Source organism: Gobius niger (genome assembly GCF_951799975.1).
Source record: "Gobius niger genome assembly, chromosome: 12".
Lineage (NCBI taxonomy): Eukaryota > Metazoa > Chordata > Actinopteri > Gobiiformes > Gobiidae > Gobius > Gobius niger.
In genome coordinates, this window is record NC_136863.1 from 7760834 (window position 1) to 7788401 (window position 27568).

General features: G+C 40.9%; 1 protein-coding gene across 1 annotated transcript in view; it reads right to left on the minus strand.

The window, feature by feature from the left end:
* The window catches only part of ppm1h (protein phosphatase, Mg2+/Mn2+ dependent, 1H), a 75735-nt gene extending 50474 nt beyond the window's left edge, over positions 1–25261 (minus strand). The window contains exons 1-2 of the mRNA XM_079567116.1: positions 24739–25261; positions 3956–4100 (exon numbers count right to left, since the gene is read on the minus strand). Coding sequence (XP_079423242.1) covers positions 3956–4100; positions 24739–24980 — 387 coding nt within the window. The 5' untranslated portion in view covers positions 24981–25261. The remainder of the gene's footprint in view (positions 1–3955; positions 4101–24738) is intronic.
* Positions 25262–27568: the final 2307 nt, after the last annotated feature.

Here is a 27568-nt window from a genome sequence, read left to right on the forward strand (position 1 = left end):
TACCATTGGAAGCAGCACGTACGACACTGTAGAGCTTCTCTTATTGGACCAGTGTGACTGCAGTAGTGAGTCATGGGGCTCTCGGATGAGTCTGGCTCTGGATGAACCTAAACACATACTTTCTGAGGGCACTTTGTAGGAGAAATTATACTTTTGCAAAAAATCACTAGGGCTGGATATACAGTTAAAAGGTACCAGTATTGTACAGAAAAGTTGAGGTTGAAAATAATGTAGATGTGCTAGGTACTGTAACCCTTTTTAACCCTTTGTATGGTACTTAAATGATAATTGGTTTAGGATACTGTTACTTTTTTGATACCTATACTCAATTACCTATACTCAATTACACAATTATATTAATCTATTCCATAAAACAAAAAAGATTTCTTTTAACCTCTATTTTATTTTATTGACCTTTATTTAACCAGGATATTCCTAATGAGATTAAGAGATCTCTTTTTCAGGGGAGTCCTGGCCCAGAGGGGAACCTACTATACATGTTTTAGTGGTCGTACCCGGAGGAAGCCTACGCGGACACAGGGAGAACATGCAAACTCCACACAGAAAGGCCCCGTCCAGATTGGGAATCGAACCCGGGACCTTTTAAGTGTGCTGACCACTGCGCCACCATGTCGCTCAACTCTTAATCCACGCCCTAGCAGAGCACATTTTCTCCTGTTCGGCTTTACCTAAATCTAAAAGCTTCTCGACTGGAGAGCAACAGTGTAACGCCTCATTTGAAAGCTAAGGCCTACAAAACTGATTGCAACGTTTTTGTTGCATTGCTGCCGCGATCATGTCACATTTTTGAAGCGTTTTTGATGTGATTTCATCTCTTATTTGTTGTGTTTTTGTTTCTTTTTCATCTGGGTTTATTTGTTGCCTTTTTTGTTGTTGAATTTTCGTCACATTTTGTTCACCTTTTTCCCTCACTTTTATGTTTTATGTTTAAGGGCACGTTTTTGTTGCTTTTTTGTAGCTTCTTTTTTTGTCACTTTTTTTCACGTTTTCATCCTCGTTTTTGTTGCTATTTTGATTACTTCTTTCAAGAAACTTTTAGATTTGGGTAAAGCCAAACTGGAGAAAATGTGCCCAGTTCAGGTGGGGATTAAGCTGAAACCTCCAAGTAACGTCCTTTAATGCAGTCCATTGACACAACACGAATCAAAACTTAATCTATCTAAAGTGTATTTTCTGTACCTGTTTTTGATTGTTTTGTTGGTTGTTGTTTCTCTTTCACCAAATACCAGTCATCACTTTTTTTTCCAATAGTTGTACTAATGATCCCAAACACATGTTAGTATGAGAAACAGCTGAGGGCGAAGATCTTTTATGTTCCAGATTTTCGCGTTATAAAACAGAAACACAGCCTCACCGTGTTTAGTCCTGACTCTGGGACCAGCAGGAGATCTCTCTCTGGGGTTTATAGAGTCCGGGAAGGTTCATAAGGCTCAAAGACTAGTACTCTACTTTAGTGCGAGACTAGGCATGTGTAAACCTATTGATTCAAGGGCCACATTGGGTTTTTGAGCTTTCCATGAGGGCAGGATCTGCACTAAACAAAAAAAAAACACTCTTTTTAGCCATAGCATATCATGTTTGGTCATGTTATGCGGGCTGATAAGCGTATCCTTCCCTGATGAAGGAGAAAGCGGAAGTGTAGGTTTTCTGTATTACATTCACAAAGCATTAGCGTGTCATTAGCTCTTAGAACGACAGAGAGGTCAGCGACTTAACCATGTAGCGTGAGAATTTTGTGTGTTTATTTGACACTGTAAGCGGCGGTTTCTCGTGACACTGACCAGCCCCCCCTGGCGCCCCTTTCGCCTCCCCCATAAGGCTGCCGACCTGTACAACCAGAACGCTGCTGCTCGAATCCTGGCACGAACCAGGAAATACGACCATATTAGTCCAGCGCTCAGGCCTCTACACTGACTTCCTGTCGCTCAGAGAGTAGACTTTAAAGAGCAACCAAACTCCGCCCACATTTGCAGTTTGACATTGCCTCTGAATAACAGCTGGTTTGGAGAGGCCAGTGAGGAGAAAAGTCTGTCTCTCCAAGTCTAGTTTAGGCACTTTATCTTTGATTCTGTTTTTCGATGGTTAAGCTGCTGCTGTCGTAGATATAATGCAGCTTATAATGTTCAGGCCATTATTTCTCCTTGATTTCGAACCAGGTTTTATAGAAAGATGGATTCAAGGTCACTGCGAACACTCTTTTGTGACTCAAAGACTTCTTATAGATATAGAGTCCTTGGCCATGACGTTAGTGGGAATAAAAATAGAAGTACAAACAAAACGTAAAGTAGCTGGAGGACATGGCGTCTTGATGCAGTAAAGCATATTATGTGGCGCAGGCGCTTTACTTTGAAGCATATTGGGTCTGTCGGCGTAAGCAAAAGTGAACAGTGCGGCGCTTGTGTCCACAGTAAAGCTGCTGTGTAGCGTGAACGCTCAGGCTTGAAAACTGCTGAAGGGACGCAATGACTGGACACTGGCTCCCTGTAGAAGATGAGGACATTCAAGGATAAACTACACTTAAAACTGCATTTGGTGAGTACAGTGTTTTCTCATGTGAAGAATGAAAGCAGAGTGTCCCAAAGGATTTTTTTTTCTTCTGTATTTTTGTAAAGTCCAAGGGCATTCAATAACTTTTACTCTTATGGGCTGTTGCATCCTCATCTCACAAACTCACAACTGTAAAGTCTATCTTACAGCAATACTAAGTAACTTATTTACCTTAATAAATCTGTTTCGTTGTCCCTCTGGGGGTAATACAAGTGTTTACAAGTGTTACAAGTGTTAACTTCGAAGCCAATGGGTCGGAGCCGCAATACACACTAATGGAATCATGAAGAAGAAGCTAACAGGCTAACGGGCAAAGCTAACTGCGGGCTAGCGCCACTTAAACAGTATTTACAGCCAAGTTTGAGTGATTCCATTGTGTAATTGGATGTGCAATATCCCTCTCTCCCTTCGCCTTTTCTGTCAGCATAGTATTTACTCTCACAGACAAGTTAAAATCGCAACTTGCTACGACACCTGCAGTTGCGCTTATGGCCTCTAGGAGCAAGTTGCTTAGTATTGCTTTAAACTACTTGAAGATCCAATAATATACTTTATTCAAGCTTTTTTAAGAATGCCTTAGTTTTTTCCTTTCTGTATTATCTTAACCTCTTAACCCCCACCTGAAATGACCACATTTTCTCCAGTTTGGCATTTCCCAAATCTTAAAGCTTCTTAAAGGAACAGGCCACCGTTTTTCCATACTGTTCTTACCTGAGCTTAGACGAGTTGATACGTACCTGTCTGGTCTCTGTGCGTGCCCATGGAAGAGCGTGGGCGCTTCCAACTTCACCCCCGTTTGGAGCCATAGGAATATACTTAGAAAGGCCAAATGCTAACAACATCTTTGGTCATTGTGCGTGACAAAGCACACACGCACAAAGACCAGACAGGTACTCATCACCTCGTCTAAGCTCAGGTAAGAACATATCTCAGTATGGAAAAACATTGGCTTTAACGTAAAGCATGTTTTGAGAAAACATGCACCTCCAAAAACTGCACTTCACAGTCGCCCCTGCCTGTTGAGCAAGTGCTAGTCTCACTACTCCTTTTTTTAATAAATTCCTGAAGAGGAGTGGAACAAGCAAAGGACCATGCTGTGAAACAATATTCAATACAGTGAAGGTTGGACTTTGCTGCCTCTGTTAAAGGGTTGGATTTGTTTATAGTTTTGTAAAATGAATTTGATGATGTTCGTGACCTTTTTAATGAGCTTTCTGAATGTGAGTTTGGGATCCAAAATGACTGCGAGATATTTAAACTGGGTCACCAACTCCAACTCCTCTCCATCCAAAAACCCAGACTGTCTTTTTTGAGGTGAGCGTGAGACAACTTTGTTTAAGCCAGTCTGCTCTGATTAAATACACTTGGACATGATCTGTCTCCTGACCGTGTTCTCCTGTTGACTGAGCCCGTCTCCGTTGGGCAGAGACGACCTCCTTCGCGTCGTGGGGGAATGGCGTCTCCTTTTCACGTGCAGCAGCTCACAGCAGGCCTGGTCCTCGTTCAGAGCACTCTTTCCGGCATTTATCACCCTGTGCACACAGACAACACAGAGAAAACAGTGTTTAGTATCATTTATGTTTATGTTTCTCTTAGCCTCTTAAGCTACACCCTAACAAAGTGCATATTCTCCAGGTCGGCTTTATCTAATCTTGATCTAATAGCTTCTTGAAAAAAGCAGCAAAATAACAATGAAATAAGGATGAAAACAGAACAAAAAAGCGAAGAAAAAAAAAGAGACAAAAAAGTGACAAAAAAGCAACAAAAAAACGTCAAAAAAGCAACAAAAAAATGACAAAAAAAACACAACAAAGTGACAAAAAAACAACAACAGAGCGACAAAAAGTGACAAAAAAGTGTCAATAGTGACAAAAGAGCATCAAAAAAGTAACATAGAAAGTAGAGATGACTCCACACTAAAAAAAACGCTTTAAAAAAACACGGCAACAACATGATAGAAAAGATCAGTTTTGTAGATGTTTCAAACAGGCTGCTAGCTCAACAGCGGAGCTTTTAAATTTGGGTAAAGCTGAACTGCAGAAAATGCGCTCGGGTTAGGTGGAGCTTACGAGGTTAAGTCAATGATACTATAAAAGAATACTGTGAAATTCCTCAATAAAATCAACACATAACTTACTACAATAGTAATCTGACTCAAATATTGTGCTCACGGTAGTTAACTAATCCTGCTTCATTATCTAGTTAACTGCAAAGCCAAACACAGTCTCTCTTAGACAAATACAGTCTGCTGACACAAGCGCTAAATAAACACTTCATTTTTAGGCCCACGCTTCTAGGACAGAGAACACACAAACACTCCCTTATGCAACACCTGCAGCTGCTCAGACAGGCACAGACTGTTCGACAATACTCCAGGCATCCTCCATATAGAGACACATCCTCCGAGGCCTCGCTACAAACACACTGAGGTGGGTAGAGAGGAGGCAGATGGTGGCGCAGCGGTTAGCTCGTGCTCCACAGCTAAGAAGGTCTCGGGTTCGATGCCTGGAGGGGGCCTTTCTGTATCTGTTCTCCCTTTATACGGGTTTCCACTGGGTACTCCGGTTTCCCCAACCACTGAAAACACGTAAACAAAGAAATAAAAGGTCAAATAAAACCAAACCCTCACCCAAAGAAATCCTACTCAGGACTAAACCAAACCGAGACAAGAGCAGGAAACTCGGATTTTTGCACCAATACTGCAAAGATACAACGGACCTCAGCTTTTTATGTTTTGACAAAACAACAACCGGCAGCGGTGAATAAAACCTGCTGCAGTGCATAAAAGTCTTTTTATGCATCTGCCTTCAAGAACGACGGCATTAAGATTCAAGTGGCTTTGTCAACAACATAGAGGAGTGTGTTTTGTTTGTGCAAGGCTGATTAACGCATCAATATTTCCAGCCCAATCTATTAAGTGTGCATGTTATTGTCTATTAATAAAGCAGGCCAGATGAAAAATCATGAACAATTCGCTTTTTCATTAGATTTGGTCAAAACAAGAGGCTAAAATGCAACAAAATTAGGAAAATCATAACTAAAACTGAACTATTGCTACTAAGTGTGTTTTGTTTAGTGGATATAACCTGGATATTGCGTCATCTAATAATAACAATCATTTGTCAGAATACTGTACAATCCAACCCTAATCTATGGCAATGTTTATATATAATTTTGAAAAGAAAGCATCTGCTTGACTTGAGATCATTCAAACCATAGCTTTTCAGATTGGTTTAAACCCCCTTTCTCCCTTCAAAGGCATTCTTGTGGATAATTCTCTTTACGTAACAGCCATTTCCCATATAGCTGAGAGAGCTGCATCTTAATCACCGTAACTCACACACTGCAATTATTCCCGTATACCCGCCCCATTTGCTACGCTTTTATTTTAGGTTATTCAATGCCAGCTTTCTGCCCCGCCGCACCACGCACGTCGTCAGAGGAGCAAAGCAGCGGCGTGGTTTGACCTTATAGATAACAAGATTACACCCGCAGGCAGAGGTTGAAAATAATGGGAATATACATAGCAATGAGTGTGAATAGATTTGCTGTTAAGGTGCAAATTCTTAAGCGTAAGATAAACAAGACGAGTAGTTCTTGTACTTTATTCATTTTTAAAGCAGACAATTTCATTTCCGCTGTAGTGATGCATTACATTTGATCTTTTTCTGATCTGAACGTGGTTTACACATAGTTAAGACAAAATTTAGTCCAATTTTGTTACATTTTTTTCACCTTTTTAGACCCAGTTTAGTTATGATTTCACTTGATCTAGGCCTGGTGGTATTTGGAAGGTCAATTATTTTACGAGGCTAGTTGTGACCTACACTGCCTGACCCCCCCAAAAAAGGTCCTAGGCCAAACCGGATGTGCGTCAGCGTCCGCCATGATAAGAAGCATCCGAATTGGTCTGTCAGTTAGGAAGGAGTTAGGGAAAGGAGCCTCAATGCTAACGATCATAGCCATTTTAGCATAGGGACCTCTGGTGCTAACTAACCAGTGATTAGGAGCCATGTGCTATCCCATAAGCCACCACGCCGCCAATCCCTCCACCCCCTCGGCCCCGCCCTCAAGTGATTCATGCACAAATAAAATATGGAATAAGATTCTGCACAAGCCAAACTTTATACAAGTGACAAAATACATGTTAGAGTTAGAGAGCACAGTCACATGTCACTGTTTCAGTAAATGGCTTAAATGAAGGCAGTTTGTGCTTTTGCTTTCATTTAGTAGAAACTTATGTCGCATGGCGAATTTGCTACTGTAGCTTTATGAAACAGCTGTTGATATAAAATAAGGCTAAAGGGAAATGTGATGGCTCATCTGGATTTTCCTTTTTTTTTTCTCATTTAATGTCTTTACTTGGACACTATGTTGTTCGCTTTTGTTTGCCTGCAGTCTGCCAATAACCATAAAGAAGAAGAACAACAGCTGTTGGTGATGCCACTTCCCGTTCCCCTGGGCAAGGACGGTCGAATTGGGCAAATGCTGCTGAAGCTCTAGATCACTAACTGCATTGAGAGCTTCGGACGCAGCCTAGTATTTTGTTGGACCACCTAGGCCACAATAACAAATTTTGAAGTTCGATACATTGTGAAAATATTGTGATAAACGATAATATTATTATTGTTTATTATTGTTTATTAATGGAAAGCCCCTTGAGATGCAGCATCTCATTTTCGAGGGGGTCCACAAAACAATCAACAATATACAATATAACAATATATTGATATTAACAAAAGGTTGTAGAAACTTTCAAATCTAAAGCATAAAAATGACAGTAAACCGTTCTAAAAGTGCATGATCATATTCTAAAATACCACACAAAATCAAAGTTTTACTAAATAAAACGATGGAAAAAGGCTAATACATATTGAGCCCAAAAATGTATAGTTTATCTGTTATTTATTGAACGATAAGTCGATATAGTAATTATCGTGACAGGCCTAGGACCACCTTTACATTAAAGCACACATTCTCTGTGGCGTTGTTTAAATCAGCTTCTGCAATTTTGAAAGATCAGTAAATATATTTTTCACCAAGATCTTGTATTGATGAAGGGAGAGTGTGACCACTGTGCAAAGCCTTCTCCAGCACATGTCATAGATGCTAAATGGGGTTCAGATCTGGACTCTGTGATGGCCAATCCAAATGTGAAAATGATGTCACATGCTCCATGAACCACACTTCACAATGTGAGCCTGATGAATCCTGGCATTGTCATCTTGGAATATGCCTTTGCCGTCAGGGAAGAAGAAATCTATACATGGAATAACCTGGACGTTCAGGATGTTCAGGTCATCAGCTGATCTCACGCTTTAGGCACGTTTTGCTGAACTAACTCCAGCACCCCCAGATCATAGTTAAATCCAGGTGGTGACTTCTCTTTTGCCCAGGCAGTTTAGATTAATACAAGAATCCCATGCAATCCAGAGCGTGTTTCTAAACAACAAGGTTAGCAAGTTTGTCTAAACATAATAGGACCCCATGGAGCCATGAAAGTTTATTGTTGGCAAAAATAGTTGTACTCTTTGACCGCACTTACTTGCGCAGCCCTAATGGAACGATAAAGCAACATGTAAGTTTAAAAATCAAAATACTTTACACATTTTCACCACATCCAGAAGCAACAACATTTGAGAGAAGTCTAGAATCAAATGCTGTCCAGAACATGTTTGAAGAGCTACTACAGGATAAGACTTCGCCGATTGATTTTGCACGCCCTATTTGCTGAAGTGTTTATTCCAGATCAAACAGAGAACTACTCCGTGCAGAAAGTATGTCAGTGTAAGGCCACGAAGCGGTTTGAGCTCCGCAGATCACATGATTGAACACGCGGACGAGGAGTCTCGAGTCCGTGGATGAGAGAGAAAGAAGAGGGGGAAAAGCCAGAACAACCCCAGGGCAGGAGCAGAGCTGTCGGATAAAGTTACTTCAGCCGTTTAGATACAATACTATGGGCCGTTAACCCGGTCAGGAATGTGTTGGGACGACTTTTGGTTCAGGGAGTAAAAGTTGAACTGAGATAAGGATATTGAGGAATTTTGCAACCATTATAAGAGGCTCTGAGCTGATGTGAAAACAAACGACTCACTGGTACTGGCTGATACTAAAGTTTATAATAATAATTTAACAAGTAAACGTTTGTACTGCAGAGATGGGGAGAGAAACATGTAGACTCTACACAGAAAGAAAACACGTTCTGGGACTCGAACCCAGGACCATCTGGCTGTGAGGGAAGATTGTAACAGCTGTAGCAATGGGATCATTTCCATCTGTTACGTCACACTCACAAAGACACTCTTATTCATCCAATACTGAGCAAGAGCTGAAGACAGTGGATTGTCAGGAGTATCACTATACGTCGAATAAAAGGTTTTTGACCAAATAGTAATAGCTATTAACTGTTTTGCAAAATGCCACGAAGAAAAACTCAAAAAGTATCACCGTATATGAGTTATTCTACCCTGCAGCTGGATTCTGAGCACTGCTGACCAGGAATGTCCCACAAGTACAGCACTTTTGAAGATGCTCTGACCCCGTTATCTTTACCTCAGTAATTACAAACTCGAGCTCCTAATGTCACTAAGAAGAAGAAATATGAAGGGATGGTATAAAATGAATGAAATGTTTGCTGATCTAGTTTTCACATCGCAAGGAGCTGCAAAATCAATGACGTTTTTCATCTCACTTAGATTTACAGTTATGTATATGTGTGTAAAAGTGTGCAAGAGTTAGTTTTAGTCATGCTTTTTTTTAATTTTGTTGCATTTTCACCTTGTCTTGTTTTGACTCAGAAAATAACAAATAACAAATACAATAAAATACAAGCTCTGTTTGAATTTTAAGTAGACATGTCATGCATATGGAGCCTAAAAATAGATTTTTAGGTTTTATAAATCAAAATATGTCTTTGTAAGAATTAAAGCAGAACTAAGTATCTCATGCCCTAGAGGCCATAAGCGCCACTGCAGGTGATGTAGTATGTTGCATGTTGCATATGTTTTTTTTTACTCATTAATTGTACTCATTGTGAGAGTACATACTACGCTGAAAGAAAAGACAAAGGGAGAGAGGGATATTGTACATCCAATTACACAATGGAAATATTTTTGGCTGTAACTATTAAAGTGGTGCTAGCCCGCAGCTAGCTTTGTCCGTTAGCCTGCTAGCTTCTTCTTTGTGATTCTATAAGTGTGTATTGCGCCTCCGACTCGGAGCAGGGAAAGTTGCAAGGGCGGATTTCTGGCCAGAGACACCAGGGGGAGATGAAAGACCCTCCAATCATCCCATTAACACAAAATTTAAAATGTGGAGGACCGTTTTTGTACAGAACGAGGCGCTGACACTACAAAACTGGATTAAAAAACTGAATGATGTGAAATTCTAACAACCTAAAGAGTCAGTTTTGCATATGTCCACTTTAATGGGACTTCATGGAAATTGTTTAGCAAAATATCCCAATAACATCAGAAATTCTACATTTTTTTCCTCATACTGTGCAGCTCTAGTTGAGAGCCATTGGTCTCACTAACAAGGCTTTCAATGTTTTATCATTAAGGTTAACAAAGATAAGTCTGATTAAATGTCTTATTACTTGCACCATTTGTGTATCGTATCTGAAATCCACACATTTTAGACGAAGAACTTGGCAAAATGATGTATTTAGTTTAGTCTATACATACTTGTCTGTGGTTGATGTCAAAATTGTGAACATCAAGGGAAAGTGTAGCCATCTAAAATTCAAATGTAGGTTACCAGATGAAAGGATTTGCGATGGACTCTTGTGCAGAGAACACTTTTACATAACTCTGAGTGGAGTTCAGCCTGACCCTGCTGTCGTTACTTCTGCCCCAGTGGTTCTCCTCAGTGTGGACCAGTGTGTGCCTCGAAGTGACGCGGTTCAGATCCGACCCAGAGTCAAAACAGCGGCATGTGACGAACCATGTGACCGCGCTTCCCCTGCAACGAGCTGTGTGTGAGGAAAAACCCACTGCTGACGCCGGGGAAGAGGTCGCAAGGAATGACAGGATAGTAAACGCGGTGATAGTAAAAGTACTGGCAGCAACTCAAATCAGATTTGCAGAGTCGCCTCACAGGGCTGCACCAGTCATCAAAACTTTGAAACAAAAAACAAACGCAATATCCAAACAAATATAATATACAAATGGAACAGTGCCCTGGGATTCCCCCGTCCTCTGATCCAATTTCGCTGCAAGGAAAAACTCAACCAAGAAAAGAAACACAAGAAGGAGATCCACTGATGAGGGTCCCTAACGTCCAGTCCTTGTTGGAGCTTTAGCTTTTGTTGTCCCGCAGTGGTAGAAGTAGTCATAGTATATTATCGCCAAATGATAAAAACTGAATAAACATGAAAAGAAGGAACTAAATCCATCAAAAGGACAGGGACAGTTTGAAAGAGCCTCATGTAATTTAAATCCAGTGCCAAAGGAACAAGTCTGTGCTTTGTGCATGTGGGAGAAGCTCCATGACGCAGTGAGGCATGACTAAATAAGCCCGACCACAAAAAAGTTGCCACAAAAAATAAAGGTCACGGGCTCAAATATTTAATTGGACCGCCTTCAGCTTTGGTTACAGCACACATTCGCTGTGGCATTGTTTCGATAAGCGTCTGCAATGTCTAAAGATTCAGTGTTGCGTTGTTTTTTCCCCAAGATCTTGCATTGATGATGGGAGAGTGTGACCACAGTGCAAATCCCAAAGATTCTCAATGTGGTAGAACAGTAATAGTAGTGGTACCAGTAATAGTAGTCGTAAATAACCAAATTTGAAGCTCTGTATGTTGAGGTAAGAAAAAAGATTAAAAAATCGCAGTCTTAATGGAACTAGATGCAAGTTGTCATTTTTATACTCACTACTGCCACCTCAGGTCTTGCACATAACTGCAGGTTCTATATTAAGCTCGTGCATGACGGTGCTTCTGACCTGAATTAAAAACTTTTTGACTGACAATGCAGAATTTTAGAAGCAGCTGTGGTGAACAGGTCTGGACTCATTCTACACATTAGGACATGGCTGGAACACATAATTTTAACATTTTTAAACTCTCTCTTTAAAAGTACAAATGAACATGGTAAATGGCCTTAACTTACAGTACATAGTAAGCGCTTTACATCAAGGAGCCATTCACCCATTCATACACCAATGCACGGAGACATTTGAGGCAAGCTGAGTGAAGTGTCTTGCCTAAGGACACAACGACAGGAGGAGCCACTGCCGCCTCACATAATTTGCCATGAACTTATAATAAAAATAAAACACAGCTTACTTTGGTAAAATTGTTTAAAAAATGCAACTAAATGTACATGTGATAAATATTGAGCCCAAAAATACATTGTTTGTCATTTACTGAAAGTCCATACAGTCTTCATTGTGACATCGAACCGCCCCTCCTGGAAACGCCACCTGGTGGTTTGAGCACCCGAATGATCCTAGGAGCTCTGTTGTCAGGGTCTCCCATGGCAAACAGGTCTTACTGTAAGTGACGGGTCAGGCAAAGAGAGGTTCAGAAGCCCCTTATGAGAGACCAACAGGCCATGAAGCTCCAACAGCTGCCCCCACAACCCGGCTTTGGACAAGTGGAAGATGGATGGATGGAATTTATCGAACTCGATATTCTTTTCTAATTTTTGTTTTGTGACAAGCCTAGGAGTGTGCAGAATCTGCAGCTTATAATGAATGGGATTAAGTTATGAGCTTCCCTTGTACGACTATGAGTAGGGCTGAAACGACTAATGCGTTTCAGTTTCATGCAGCTAAAATCTGGAACAGTCTTCATGAGGATGTGAGACAGGCCTCAACTCTGACAATGTTCAAATCCAGGCTGAAAACAGTTCTTTTTCTGCACTCTTGCCTTTTACTGTAATTGATTAATTCTATGTTGATGTTTTTATTGATTCTATTTCCTTTCTTGTATTTATGCAACTGTGAAGCACTTTGAATTGCCTTGTGTATGAATTGTGCTCTACAAATAAACTTGCCTTGCCTTGCCTAATAGATTAATCGACGACTAATCGATTATTGAAAGAGTCGACAACTATTTTAGTAATCGATTAATCGTTTTCTGGTTCACAGACTCAAATAGAGAAAAAATGACATGAAAGTGTAGTATTTTTGATGAAAACCGTAGTGTTTTGTACATACATAAATATCCGTCTGTGTCTCATCCAATCAGAAGCAGAATTAGCGCCAAGAGCCTCCAACAAACATTTACTTTAAGTTTCCTCCATCAACATGTCCTCAAGCGGCGCCACTTTAGCTGTATGTGATTTTTTTTTTTTTTAAATCCAATTTTCCTACACCATTCACAGCCAAACGATTAATCGATTAATCGTAAAAAATATTCGATAGATTAATCGATGACAAAATAATCGTTAGTTGCAGCCCTAACCATGAGACAACATTATAAGAGATTTTTTTTTAATAAAAAGATTCAATAATGTCCAGCTCTACTAGGTTAGTTAGAACACTAAAAGATGGTTTGTGTTTGTAGTTCTTTACGTATATTACAACAGATTGGGCAGTGACTAGTATAAATTATGGTTACAGTATGAATATGCAGAACACGAGGAAGTGTATGTAGCAGTGACTGTACTTTACTTTCTCTTTTACTCAAAATCTAATTGACCACTTTTCCCACTTCTTCAATCCGTTTTCGACCACCAAGCCCTGTGCACTGGCTTGTGACCTATAGCTGCTGCATGGGGGACTTCTTTCCCTTTTACTTTAGTGCTTAAGTTTTCTATAAAGCAAGTCCTAATCCAAACGTCACTGTGTCCTCACTGCAGTCCACTGACCCCTGCACTGTTGCCTGAACGTGTATCGATTAGCTGCCTCCACATGTTGTTGTTGCTACTTAGTCCGACCGAGTGGATGATGTGGAGAGAGAAATCACATGCTGACCTTTGGACGATTCTGAGTCTGTTGTAGATATTGGAAACTATTCAAAAGCACTCTGGAGACCTACGTTTCACTACCATTAACTATGACCATCAAACTGTCACTCTCGATCAGTGATTCTCAAACATTTCATCAACCAGAATATTCTGTGATCGTTTTAATCAGAGTAAAACCTTTTTGCAGACTTAGACAATAAACTGAATTAAAAGTAGTTAATGCTGACAACAACTATGACTCAGAACAATAAAAACTGAATAAATATGAAAAGAAGGAATCCATCCAAACCTCCAGGGACACAGTTTGAAAGAGCCTCATATAATTTAGACTGAACACCAAAGGAACAAGTCTGAGCTTTGTCCATGTGGGAGACGCTCCGTGACGCAGCGGAACATGATTAAATAAATTGCTTGACCACAAAAGAGGCAGGGCAGTTTATTTAACCAAAATAAAGGTCACAGGCTCAAATATTTAATTGGACCGCCTTCATCTTTGGTCACAGCACACATTAACTGTGGCATTGCTTCAAGCTTTTGCAATATCTAAAGATTCAGTGTTGCATTATTATTTCACCAACACTTTGCATTGATGATGGGAGAGTGTGATCCCTGTGCAGATGCTTCTCCAACACATGCCAAAGATTCTCAATGGGGTTAAAATCTGGATTCTGTGGCGGCCGATCCATGTGGGAAAATGATGTCTCATGCTCCCTGAACCACTCTTTCACAATGTGAGCCTGGTGAAAGCCTGGCGTTGTTATCTTGGAATATGCCCGAGCCATCAGGGAAGAAGAAATCCATTAATGGAATAAACTGGTTCAGCTGATCTCATTCTTTGGGAAAATAATGTTGCTGAACCTAGGCCTGACCAACTGCAACCCCAGATCAGAACAGTTGGATAATTTCAACAAAATCTAAAACTAAATCACATTTTTCTCACTTCAACACTGTTCTCAAACTTATACAACGCACCACATAAAGTTATAAAATATTTACCTTTCCAAACAGCACCAGGTAAATAAGTAGACTCACCCCCCAACATGTGTGAAAACGGCCTTAGACTGGCCTAATCCTGGACTAAATAATGACAAATCTGTCTAAAGCAAGACAGCATCATGTATAAAATATAATGTGGGATAAAGCAGTTGCTTCGAGACCCATCAATGTATTATGGCAAGTCTGACCCAAATGAAAAATAGTAATAATTTCAACAAGAATAATCTGCAGCATAATGCCAAAATGCTGTATTTCTTCAAAGTTTTGTTGGTGTAAGCATCAATCTTGAGGCTGACTGTGATAAACGATAAATGTATCAACTGTCAGTTTTGGTATTCCTCCCACGACCCATTTGTGGGTTTTGGGGGTTTCGTGGTTTTATACTACGGCAATGTTTGCCTCGGTCTCAGCACAATCTTCATAGCATTAACCATCTTAAAGGAACAGGCCATCCTTTTTCCATACTGAGATCTGTTCTTATTTGAGCTTAGTTGAGTTGATACGCACCTGTCTGGTCTTTGTGCGTGCCTGTGGAAGAGCTTGGTCGCTTCTAACATCACCCCTGTTTGGAGCCATAGGGATACATTGCGAGAGGCCAAATGCTAACAACATCTTTGGTCATTTTGCGTGACTGAGGGCTCGCACAAAGACCAGACAGGTACGTATCAACTCGTCTAAGCTCATATAAGAACATATCTCAGTATGAAAAAACAGTGGCCCATTCCTTTAACCACAACTTCTGTGCCTAAAGTAAATAATAATAAAACTGCTTTGATTCTGAAGTAATACAGGTTCTACTAACTTTAGATAAAATACAGTGGCTTACTTCATGTTTCATTCTCTTTTCAACTGAATAAACCGCTTGTCAACATCACGCGAACATCCCGTCTTTTTTCATCTGTCAGTAAATGGTTGGCGTGAGCTCCACTGGTCTGACGCGGTGATTCCTTTAGTGCTGTGATGTGCAGAGGTTTAGACTGATGTGAGCCGAGAGAGCATCCACTCACTACAGCGTGTGCACTGGACCAAATGCAACACCCTCCTCTTTAAGGGACTCCGCAGCGCACTCACAAAGCTCTTATTCTTAAGGATACAGTCATCTACTATCCCTCTTTGGATCGTAGTAGTTGTGCAGACTTTCTCTTGCCTTGACCCCAACACATCACACTTTGGTACACTATTCCTCCATGAAAGCCAGCATTAATGTGCATTTTTCCTTCTGCCTGATGGATTCTGACCACTCCAGATCCCCCAAGTGCTGCACTTTTTGAGATGCTAATAAGATAAAATAAATAATCAAGGCATGGTTTAGGGCTATGCAGTGTATTTGCCAAATTATTGTAATGGGAATGTTCGCTGATGCACTTTTTTTGTGCAGTAAAGGTTTCTTTCTGATCTTACATCGGTCACAATACACAATAAATGTGCTTTAAACCTTTGACGTTTTGTCCTAATCAGGATGACTGTGAAATCATGTAATCTTTTTTTATGTAAATCCATATGCCACAGTACTGTACAGTTGTTAAAATTAAACACATTTTTTTCTTGTCTATGTGAGATGATGAGTCATTCAGAGTGGTGTGACGTCTTATGTATGTACCACTACAACTGCTCTGCACTTTCTGGTGATGGTTCTCTATTTTTAATGAATTGATTATATAAATGTAAGTGACATCAAGCACAGATTATTTGTTTTTAACCGGGGGGGTTACTGGAACTGCACGTCATGATATATGAGATACATTTCAAACATATCAAGTACATTCTTGTGGTGAAGCACTGGCTCCCGGTCCGTTTTAGAGTCGATTTTAAGATTTTATTGTTTGTTTTTAAAGCTTTGAATGGACTGGCCGCGCAGTATATCACGGACCTCATCAAATGTACATACCAGCGCGTGCACTGAGGTCTGAGGGCCAGCTCCAGCTCCAGCTCCTTCCAAAGACGAACCGTACAACCAAAATCCTCTATTATTTCACCCATGATTAGTTTTGGCTGATAACTGCATGTATGTATTTTGTACTTGTAATGTATTTTAATGCATTGTTTTGAACCACAGCATGGCAAGTCCAAGACAATCTCCCCTCTCCTCTCCTCTCCTCAAGCTTCACTACGATGAATTATTCCAGGATGAATGAAAGCTTTCACAAACATTCAAGTACGTTCTATTAAATGTGAACAAAACGCTATTTATTTAGTCGTCAAATTGTGTCAAAACAGAATAGAAAAATACCAAATCAGACCAAAACAAAATGGAAATATTAATCATATCAAGTCTCCGTCAGATGGAAGACCTTAGTGATTTTGTGATATATTGCGTCATACTGCAATAATGAGAACTCAGTGGCTTCTATATTTACTACACATCATCACTCTCTTGTTAACATAATGCTTTCAAATCCAATCCACCGCAGACAGATTTCATTCTAAGCCTGTCTTTTACACTGTATTTATCTATATTTGGCAACAAGGCACTGCCACCACTTCCTGCAGATCCTCGTTATTTTTATCTCCCTTTTTCCTCAAACCTGCCTGGAGCATGAAGCCTGTCTTTCGAATAAAGCCAGAGCTGGTGATGTTTCAGGATGCTCTTAACTAGAGCTGGTGCAACATTAGAAGCAGAGCCCTGAAGACAAACAGCTGATGCTACACCACAATAATAAACCAAACAGCCAGCGAGATGCAACTACGACTGCTATGCAAAACAACAGGAATGATGCATTGGTTTGTGGCTATTGTGTGTGATACTACAGGCAGAATGCACAGAACACGTGCTGTTATTCTCTTTGATGAGAGGCAATGAATTAATATAATGATGAATAGTATTAAACATGTTGGTTAAGACATTTTAGGAAAGCTTAGGAAGTCAATTCAGTGAAATTACAATCTTGAGTGCATTTAGCCATTAAACAGCCTGGCAGATTTCCCGTTTCCCATTCAAGACAAGGTGCCAGGAGAGGTTTGACGAACATCGAGGCGAAGTGGCAGATTAATCATCTTATACTTGGGCTGCGATGCACAATCCAATCAAAAGCGACATTTTAATTTCACGAATTAGCAAATTGCAAAGGCTGTAGAGGTAAAAACGTCCTCTCAAAACTACAACATAATCTCCATTGGTGATTTTTTATGCATAAAACTTGCCTTGACTGCTTTTAACCCCTTTCAATCTGTGCTGCTCTATTGATTGAAGCCATTTATGGGCCCAAAAAATATTTCTAAAAACTTGCCAACCTAACCTGGCAATGGCCAGATTGATGTTACAGTGCCAATAATTTAGTTTAAAAAAAAATGTTGTGTGTTTGTAAGTAGCGGCTAATCAGTGTCCATTTGGCCCAAACCACATTTGGTTTGGAATTCAAACAGGTCTGTGGGAGCAGCACACGGGGGATTCCTTGTGTTTGTGAACTCACAAAGACTGCCAGAATTCAGCTTGCAGGAAAAGTTATTGCCAAACCTGTTTAAGAGCATGTCCTAAAATGCATGTTAATTTGACTTGGATCTTTATTTCCCAGAGCGAGAGGCTGGATTATACTATTTATATATTTACGATTATTATGTGGGAGGGGCTAGCTGGGGGTACACATCGTCGTACTGTTGTTGTATTTATTCATTTTAACTCTTGCCAATTTTAATGACTTCGTTAATCTGTCGCTTTTTATGAGCGATCGATGCAGATAAACCAAGTGTCCATTGGATTATTAAAGTACCTTCCTAGATTTAAAGCATTTAAAATGTGCACTGTGAATTTAATCTTGGTTTCAAAAAATAAATCACATTTAGTTCATTTACATACAACCTCATGTAGCCAAGACCCTCCCTCCATGATACTGTACTAGTTACAATGTAGTTCAATCATGAAAAGTGTGACCTATCGTGTAGCTTAGGGGGGAATTTAATAGAGCTTGACTGAAACAAAAATACATGTCAGAGGCTGATATCGAGACCAGCTGACTGGACATGACATTTAAATTGAATTGAGTTCACAGCGAGACATCTCCAGCGGAAAGATCAGATAAAGATGAATACCGGACAGTTTGTGTGTTGCTGATATGGGGAGGATGTCAACACTGATTTGGCCATTAAGAACAAGCTGTCACTAAAGTAGGTCCAACAGTATCAAGACAACCAGTAATAACAGGCATAATTCATTTTGTTTAAGCACCTTTCTGGACACTGAAGGACACTTTACCAAAGCGAAAAAGACAATGCAACAACATGGGGAGGGAGTCCGGGAGCGTGAGAAGAGGCGCTGATGTGGAGAAGGTCAGAAAGTTAAGAAGGAGCGAGGTTGTGTGAATGGCTTTGAAAGTGTCTATAAGAAGTTTGGATTAGATTCTGAATTATGGGGCCAGTGCAGATGCTGAAGAACGAGGGTGATGCGGTGAGGGGAGGGGGATCTGGGGGTGATACGTGCAGGATATGGGCTGAATACTGGATCACTTTAGTTTTATGAAATGATTTGTGTGGGAGTCCAGAGAGGAGAGAGTAACAATGAGTCAGATTCTGATTCGTCAGCACACGTCGTTAGCTATTTTTACCTTCAACTTCCTGTTTATTTTTAGCTTAGTTTATTTATAGTGATATTATGTATTAGGGCTGGAACGATACACTTTTGTCACAATCCGATTCGTATCACAAAACTTTAGCGGCTGACCCGGTGCGTCTTTCAATACAGTAAGTAATTCTGATAAGGAATATTTACTTTGAAGTAGATAAGAGTCATGTGTCCAAAAGTGTCCAGAACAAAATGTTATAAAGTGCTGTGTGTAACTGTTCTTGAAGAGATAAAGGAGTGCAAGATAAAAAATATGCCTTCAAACACAAAGCAGCCCATAAACAGAGGCCTTTTGCAAAGAGCTTCATTTCAACCATAAGCTAAACCAAGATTCACGTCTTACAAAATAATTCAAGCAACAAAACTTTGAGGAATAATACATTAACTGGGACTATTTTGATTAGTTCATCCTTTTAACTCCAATCTGTCGCTTTAACTATCAAAGAATTTAAAGTATTAATAATTCCATAAAGTCTCAGCCCTATAATAGTTTATGCTAAATGTTGCACAATTGGAAAAAGCATATTCCCAGTTTGTGAATGTACCTTTCACTGAAAATAACAATAAAACCGTCTGATGATAATGACAATATCTAAGTACCATATTTTCCGGACTATAAGTTGCACTTTTTTTTCATAGTTTGGCTGGGGGTGCGACTTATAATCAGATACGACTTCCTTCCATCCATCCATCCATCCATCCATTTTCTTCCACTTTATCCGGGGCCGGGTCGCGGAGGCAGCAGTCTCAGCAGAGATGCCCAGACTTCCCGATCCACGCACACCTCCTCCAGCTGTTCTGGGGGGACCCCGAGGCGACACCAGGCCAGCTCGGAGACATAGTCCCACCAGCGTGCCCTGGGCCTTCCACGAGGCCTTGTCCCAATAGGACATACCCGGAACACCTCCCGCGGGAGGCGACCAGGAGGCATCCGAAACAGATGCCCTAGCCACCTCAGCTTGCTTACTTACTTACTTATATATCAAAATATATAATTTCATGTTTGTTATATTCTAGGCTAGAGGGAGCTCCAGGCTTGTGTACCAGTATTTGCTACTCCTGTACGGTTGTACAATGACAAATCAAGCACTTATTTACTTACTTACTTGCTTACTTATTTACTGTACCACTGAAAGTAAATTAAAAAACGGTAAAGTTTGGAGTGAGCGAAAAACTTGTGAGGGGACTGGCAAAAAACAGAGGTTGCTCTTACTGCAATGAAGAACACAAAAAAATGCTAATCGTGGGCTAAAAGTTAGATGGCCAGAGCTAGAAGAATGAGTTCGCAAATGAGAGCTTGAACAACGTGCTGCCGGGAGAGGCTTGTCAACGGTGCAGTTACGCCTCTATGCCCAGGTAGTTGCCAAGGCTGGTGCAACTTATAGTCTGGAAAATACGTTATTATTAGATTTACAATAGAAGACTGAAATATGAATCACACGGATTTCAGATTTTTTTTGTAGAGGTCTAAACTACACTATTAGGTTTTCTACAATTAGGTTTTCCATTGGAGACAGGACACATGGCTGTTTGCAAAGGTTATTGACTTTTGCCATTTGATAATTGATTTTGCACTGTAGCAATATAAAAAGACGTGTTTACAAACTGGTTCCATTGCCTTGTTTAAATCTGTGTCTAATCATATAAAAAATATCCACAATCGTGATATCCAGACAACTAACTACACAACATGTTATTCTGCAGGTCACAATAAACTTCAATAAGTTAGTGAAGGTCTGTGGATGTTGCCAAGAGCTTTATAGCCACATAAACCCTTATCTTTCTTATATGAAGAGAATACACACGCTTTAAGATCCTGTATGGTGATAAAAAGGTCTGCTTTATTGGCAGCTCATCTGTTATATGTTATCTCTTGTTGAATCTATGACACAGACCTGCATTTATGAGGATGTCCTGGTAAAGCCCCACCTAGAAGCCATAAAACAGGCTTGTATTGAAATGAAAGGTAAACATTGCTAAGTCTAAGTCCACTTCCTCCTAGTTACTCGTAATAAAATAACTGTCTTTGGCGATCTGGGCACAAATGCAAATGTGGTTCTTTGGTGAGACACGTCATTGTCAGTCGGGATAAATATAATGCATTAACGGTAGCTAAAAACAATATAAAAAAGTAGAGAAAAGAGAGGAACTCTGTTAGCAGCTGGATCAGTAAATACAGTGCAATGTGCAACGTGTTTATATTAAAGATTAACTCTAGTATTTTACATTTAAAAATTTCCATTATTTTGTTTTATCATTATAACGAAATGTGTCAGGAATCACAGATATCCCAGTTGGTTTTGTACAGATTAGGGTCCAATACCGATATTAATTTTTTTTTTTTTTTTTTTAAATCTCTCAAATAGCCTATAGTTAAACATTTACAATCATAGCAAAGGTTTCAATCATAGAATCATATAAAAAAGATATGGAAATATATCTAATAGAGGTTGACCGACATAGGTTCTTCTAGGTCGATCTGATATTACCTATCATGATATTAAGAGTCCAGGGCCCATGTAAAGTTGTTTGCTCAGGACAAATGTTACAGCCAGACAATTAGCCTAACCCATGTTTCATGTTTAGTAGGTACTTTAGAGGGAGCTTGTCAAAAATCAGCAGATTTCAAGATCTCAGATTTCACTGACTGGGCTCAAAAAACGGGACGTTGCTATCACTTTTGGTTCCAGAGATATCGGTCATTTTATCGGCCAATAGCCGAAAAATTTAATATATACCGGCCGGCCAAAACACATCAATCGGGATACAGATACAGAGCTTTATAGTGAGGGGCAGACACAGAGACTTTATGAAATTCATTCATTGGAAGGCAATCTTTCAAAGGTTTTAGCTCCTAGATGTAACTATCTGGCCACTCTGTAGTTTGAACTGAACCCTGATTTTTGAAGCAAAAAATCCAAGATTGTTCAGCCCTGCCCTAGTAATTTTGGTGGAACATAGTGTTTACATTGTGTCAAATTGATTAAATTGCCCCTCATTATCCCACCTGCAGCCAGTACGATTCCATGTCAAACAAAGACTTGGTGGAAGCGCCTGATCTCTGCATGTTTGTGTAAAAGGTGGAGGCCGCCTCACGCTGAGTAGTTGGTATTTAGGTCAGGAGAACGCTTTAAACATTGCCCAGATAAAACTCCACCTGGGTTATTTGAATGTAACCTTTGGCACAGATGCAAATAGAGCTGCGAGATTAATTGTAATCGAGTCAAAGTCACAATCGCACTGTACACAATACAATACCCTGTCTCCAAGAGGTTTTATTAGTATAATCTACAGTACGTACTCCCCTCCTTGGGATTCCTGTAGTAGTTTATCAATTAATCATTACATCCTTTCTCTCTCTCTAATGCTCCTAGACTTTAGATTGCAAAATTGATGGTTCTAATGATCAAATTGTAAAGACTGCAGACATTTTAGTATCACAATGCCCTCTGAAAGCAAGGATTTATTATTGCGATAATTTAGGTGTCTACAAACATGTCCTAAAAACGGCTAGGGAATCCATATTTAGCTTTTGAAGTTATTCGATTGTTAACAGAATCTTTGTCAAAAACACCACAATAAGGTTTCTGCAGCTGAAAGTTGACAATCACAAATCTAGTACTCAAAACAACTGTTAAATGGTCTCATATAAATAGCACTGTTGCACCTTCATTAGGTCTAAAGCGCTATACCGGAACGGAACCAGCCACCCATTCACACTCTCATTCATACACCAATGTCCACAAAACTGGAGGAAAGGTGGGTGAAGTGCCTTGCCCAAGGACACGACAACAGTGGGCACCTGCAGGAGCTGGGATTCGAACCCCTGACCTTCCATTGTCCGACCAGCTGAGACTTGGCGAGAACTGACTCACAGATAACCACCACTCATCCCACATCAATCACTGCTAATGGGGGGGTGCACATTACGTCACAACGTTTAGTCTAATTCAAGTCTATTTCAGATGCTTTTAGACCAGGTTTAATAGAGATCATGTGGTAATACGAAGGTCAAACATGTCTTTAACAACATTGAAGCTGAAATATTTTCAGAGGTGATGCTTTGCATGAAAGGTTTGATAACCACTTACGCTGCTCTATTGCATTATTCATTTTCCTGTGCAATTACGCACTTTATAATGATTGATTATGCATATCTCACTGGAATGACATCCTGATCTTGTAGGAGGCTTGGTTCAACAATTTCAAGGCACTACTGACAGATCAGGTAAAAGTTGCTAGACTGGGCTTTCTTCCTGGCTCTAAATACCAGTCATATTTCCAGCTATTAATAGGCTAATTATACCAAACAATTATTCAACCAGGTAGCCTGCATTACCCTTCAGTGTGAGTGACAAATTGAATGGCCAATTCCTAATTATCTGAATCATTAAAATTAGGGCTGCACAATATATCGCAAATAATATCGTATCGCAGGTGTAGGCAACGTCAGGCCCGGGGCCAAATCCGGCCCTTCAGCACAGAACCTCTGGCCCCAAGATGATTTTGAGAAATGTTATTATGCAAATAAGAGATCAAATACCTATTAAAGCACCCTAAAAATGTGAGAAATGTCAGTATTTTGAAAATGTCCTGGCAGAACGTCCCACTTGGTCATTTTATATAAAGTAAAACAGGGATTCTAGACCCAAAAGTTGGTCGCGGAACCATTTTCAGTGGGTCACAAGTCTAAAGGGAACTTTTATTCAAAATTTTCCTTCTGAAACTGCATGGGAACACTAACATAATTTGTTACATTTTTTGTTATTGGGTTGTTTTGATCATAATTTCAGTCTTGTTCAACAAAACCTTGTGTGGGCTTAATGTTGGGTCCCGAAGCCACTTTAGAACCACTGATGTTAAACATTGGTATTTGCAGAAAAAAAGTTCTTTACTTTCGGCTACAATGGTGAGGTTCGGCCCCTGGTGTTTTGGCGAAGATGAAAATCGGCCCTCCACGACCCAAACTTGCCTTCCCCTGTCGTATCGTATAATAGGTGATGCAATATCCATATCGCAAGAAGCCACAATACATCACAACGTCACTAAAGTCTTCATCATCATGAGATCAAGAGGTTAAAGGGACGACACGCAGTTTAAAAATGTTAATATTATGTATTTCCTCCCCCTACATGTTCCAGCAATGACCTCTCCCCCTCAACAGCCTCTAAAATCCTGCACTGTCACTCTAAAAGTTGTTACTTCGGTCCGAATTGTCATCATGCACGTGCTTAATATAGAAGGTGCGGTTACACGTATGACCTGAGGTGGCAGTAGTGAGTATAAAATGGCCAACTTGCATCTAGCCCCTTTAAGTCTTCTTTTGACACAATTTGCTACAATCTAGAATGGAATGGAAAATATCACGTTGAAATGGTTTGGTCAAATATTCGCGATATTGCGCAGACATATCGCATATCGCTACTTCAATATCGTTCAGCCCTAATTAAGGTGCATCTGTCGCTTTACACATCGTTAACTCTTTTGCATTGAAGACCAGCCAGTCAGCAGACCTTAAAAGCACATCCTCCACAGTAGTTGGTAGATTTTACCCAAGGCAAAAGCTCCAACTCATCCCCATTGCATATTCAAAGCACATGCACGCGAGCCCGGGCCACAACAATAACAAAGACATGAGGAAGAGGATGCTCTGCTCTGCACCGAAACACATCCCACAGGTTTTTGTTTTTTGAACAGACTCACTCTGCGTAGCCGGTGGACCAGGTCAGCCGCTTGGTCTCCTTCAGAATCAGGATGGGTCTGGCGATGTGGTCCGCCGAGCACTCCACCTCGTCCGGGGACAGTCCCAAAAACTGCGGTCTGGTGTAGGGGAACCGGAGGGGGAGATCCGAGCCGCCGCCGCCTGGATGCTCCCCGTTGGCACCGCCGCCGGACATCACGCCTCCCATGAAACTCGCCACGGCGGACTTGACCCGCGTGAGCATGATGATGATGGTGATGGTGTTGTCGGTTCCGCCCCGGCCGAGACACTACGAGGGGCTGCTTCTGCTTCTCCTGCTCCCCCCCTGACCTGTGCGCGAAAGGCGGGCAGGCGAGAGACACAGGCGGTCGCGGCGGTGGTGTAGCCTCATCCAGCGAGGCAGCCAGCGCGCTCCCTCCTTGGACGAACGCGGAAATACAACAACACAGGGAGAAAGCGAGCGAGGAGGGAGAGAGATTCAGTCAGGCAGGAGCAGCTAGTCATGTGACAAACCGGTTGTTACTGGTGGATTTGTGTGCGCGCTCCGGCGTCTCCCCGTGAGCTGCTTAACTGCGCACGAAGGGGGAAGTCATCGGCGCGTAATCCCGTAATGACCGGACTACGCAGGAGCAAAGTGCAAACGCGAGGCTGAAAGGCAAAGGGAAATCAATATCAGGCGCGCTCAGCTCAAGGCGCGGGTTAATTGGATAAGCCTGTGCCGGACGATCTCTGTGTGTGTGTGTGTTATTGTCCATGCATTTAGGACGAGGTGTAGACCCTGTTGTAACATGACCTTTGACCGGCCGTGATCTCTCAATTACTGAGCTAACAGCCCGGTTAATTGTTTGGCTTGCTGCTCCTGCCGATCATTGCGTCACATCATCATCTCATCATCATCATCATCATCATCATCATCATCATCATCATCTCCTGGAAGATGAGTAGGAGAATCAAAGTTGAAGGATATAGTCACTGTCACGTAGTTTAAATATGTATGAAAATGAAGCGTCTGGGATATTGTAACGTAACAGGCCGCTTCAGGGGCGGACTGGCCATGTGTCCATTCTGGAAGAGCACAGAAGGGCCACTGGCTCTAGGGCCACCAGTCCCGCCTCAACCGAGCTTTACCCAAATCTAAAAGCTAAAAAAAAGAGCATCAAAATAGCGAGAAAAAGGGGATGAAAAGTCAACAAAAACATGAGAAAAACACAACAAAAAATGATAGGAAAAATAGCTCAAAAAGCAACAAAAACATGCCGAAAATGTGGCGACGTGACCAAAAGTTTCCATCACTTTTGTAGGTCTTAGCGTTCAAATGAGGCGTTACATTGTTGATCTCCAGTCGAGAAGCTTTTAGATTTGGGTAAAGCCCAGTATAAAAAAAACATGAATCTAAAAGGAATTCCGTGGAGTATGGTGCACCACAAGGCTCAATTTTGGGACCGTTTTTATTTATTATTTATATTAATGATTTTTGCTTCTGTTTCTACGACCACCTTCCCAGTTCTTTTTGCTGATGATGCCAGTCAGAAAAAATAATAATAAAAAGCCGAACAAGGGAAAATGCACTCGTTAATGTTTTGGCGGGGGGTAAGAGGTTAAAATATGGATTTGTGGAAGTGTCACAATTACGCTAATTTGGGCAACACTGGTCAGAGTCCAGGGCTGTTTTTAAGTCCCAGTCCGCCCCTGGGCCGCTTCCAGAAAACACAGTGGCATTGTTTCGGCTGTATCCAAAAGGTGCTCTATTCAGGCCAAGGTCAGGACACGAAGCGCTCCAGCAGCGCATCGCAACACTCTTCACACATTCCTCTTTGAAACACATGATTATGAGCTAATGATAAACATTTTTCCCCTGTTTAGCCCACCCTACTTTGTATTTAGATAGCAAGAAGTCATTTTTTCTGTACACACACTTTCATGTACCAAAATGAGAACTTGTCTCACTGCTTGTCCTTTCAGGTCTTTTACAGTAAGAGTAGTGGGGGAGCGTTATGGGACCTTAAACAAGCCTATGCCACAACTAACCAAATTTAAAGCCGCATCAAGGCTGTGAGTGATGCATGAGCAAGGACAGGGCACCGTTTTTCCATGCAGATATATGTTCTTACTTGAGCTTAGGCGAGTTGATACGCACCTGTCTGCTCTTTGTGCGTGCCCTCAGTCACGCAAAACGACCAAAGATGAGGGCATTTGCCCTCTCCCAGCATATTCCTATAGCTCCAAACGGGGGTGGAGATCAAGCTCTTCCACGGGTACGCACAGAGACCAGACAGGTATGTATCAACTCGTCTAAGCTCAGGTAAGAACATAATATCTCAGCATGGAAAAACGGTGGCCTGTTCCTTTAAGGAGTGGGTTACAAATGAAAGTATTTGGAAGAAGAGTGTATTTGATCCTCATGTTTGGACACCTGCAGTTGATGTCCCGCTACAATAGCAAAGGTACGAGTCTGGTCTGAGGAGAGATGAACCTACTCAAAGTTACAATAAGCTACATGATGTGGGGAAATTTCAAACCTACTATAACAACACCCATAATAATAACATCAATTCTTGTATTTTGGAATGGAAGCTTATTTGCGTAGCGCTTTTCACATGACACAAGTCGCCCAAAGCGCTTCTAACATTATAGGGGATTTATACTTCATTTACTCCACTCATCATGGTGGGAAGCTACAATTATAGCTATATTTTTCCCTGCGGTAGACTGACGGACAGGCAACAGTCCCTCTGACCACCGCCATTCATCCTGCCCTATTTCATTTATTCTTTATTTAACCAGGAAAGTCCCCAGGAAATGAGATCATGAATCTCATTTTTTCTTTCGGGA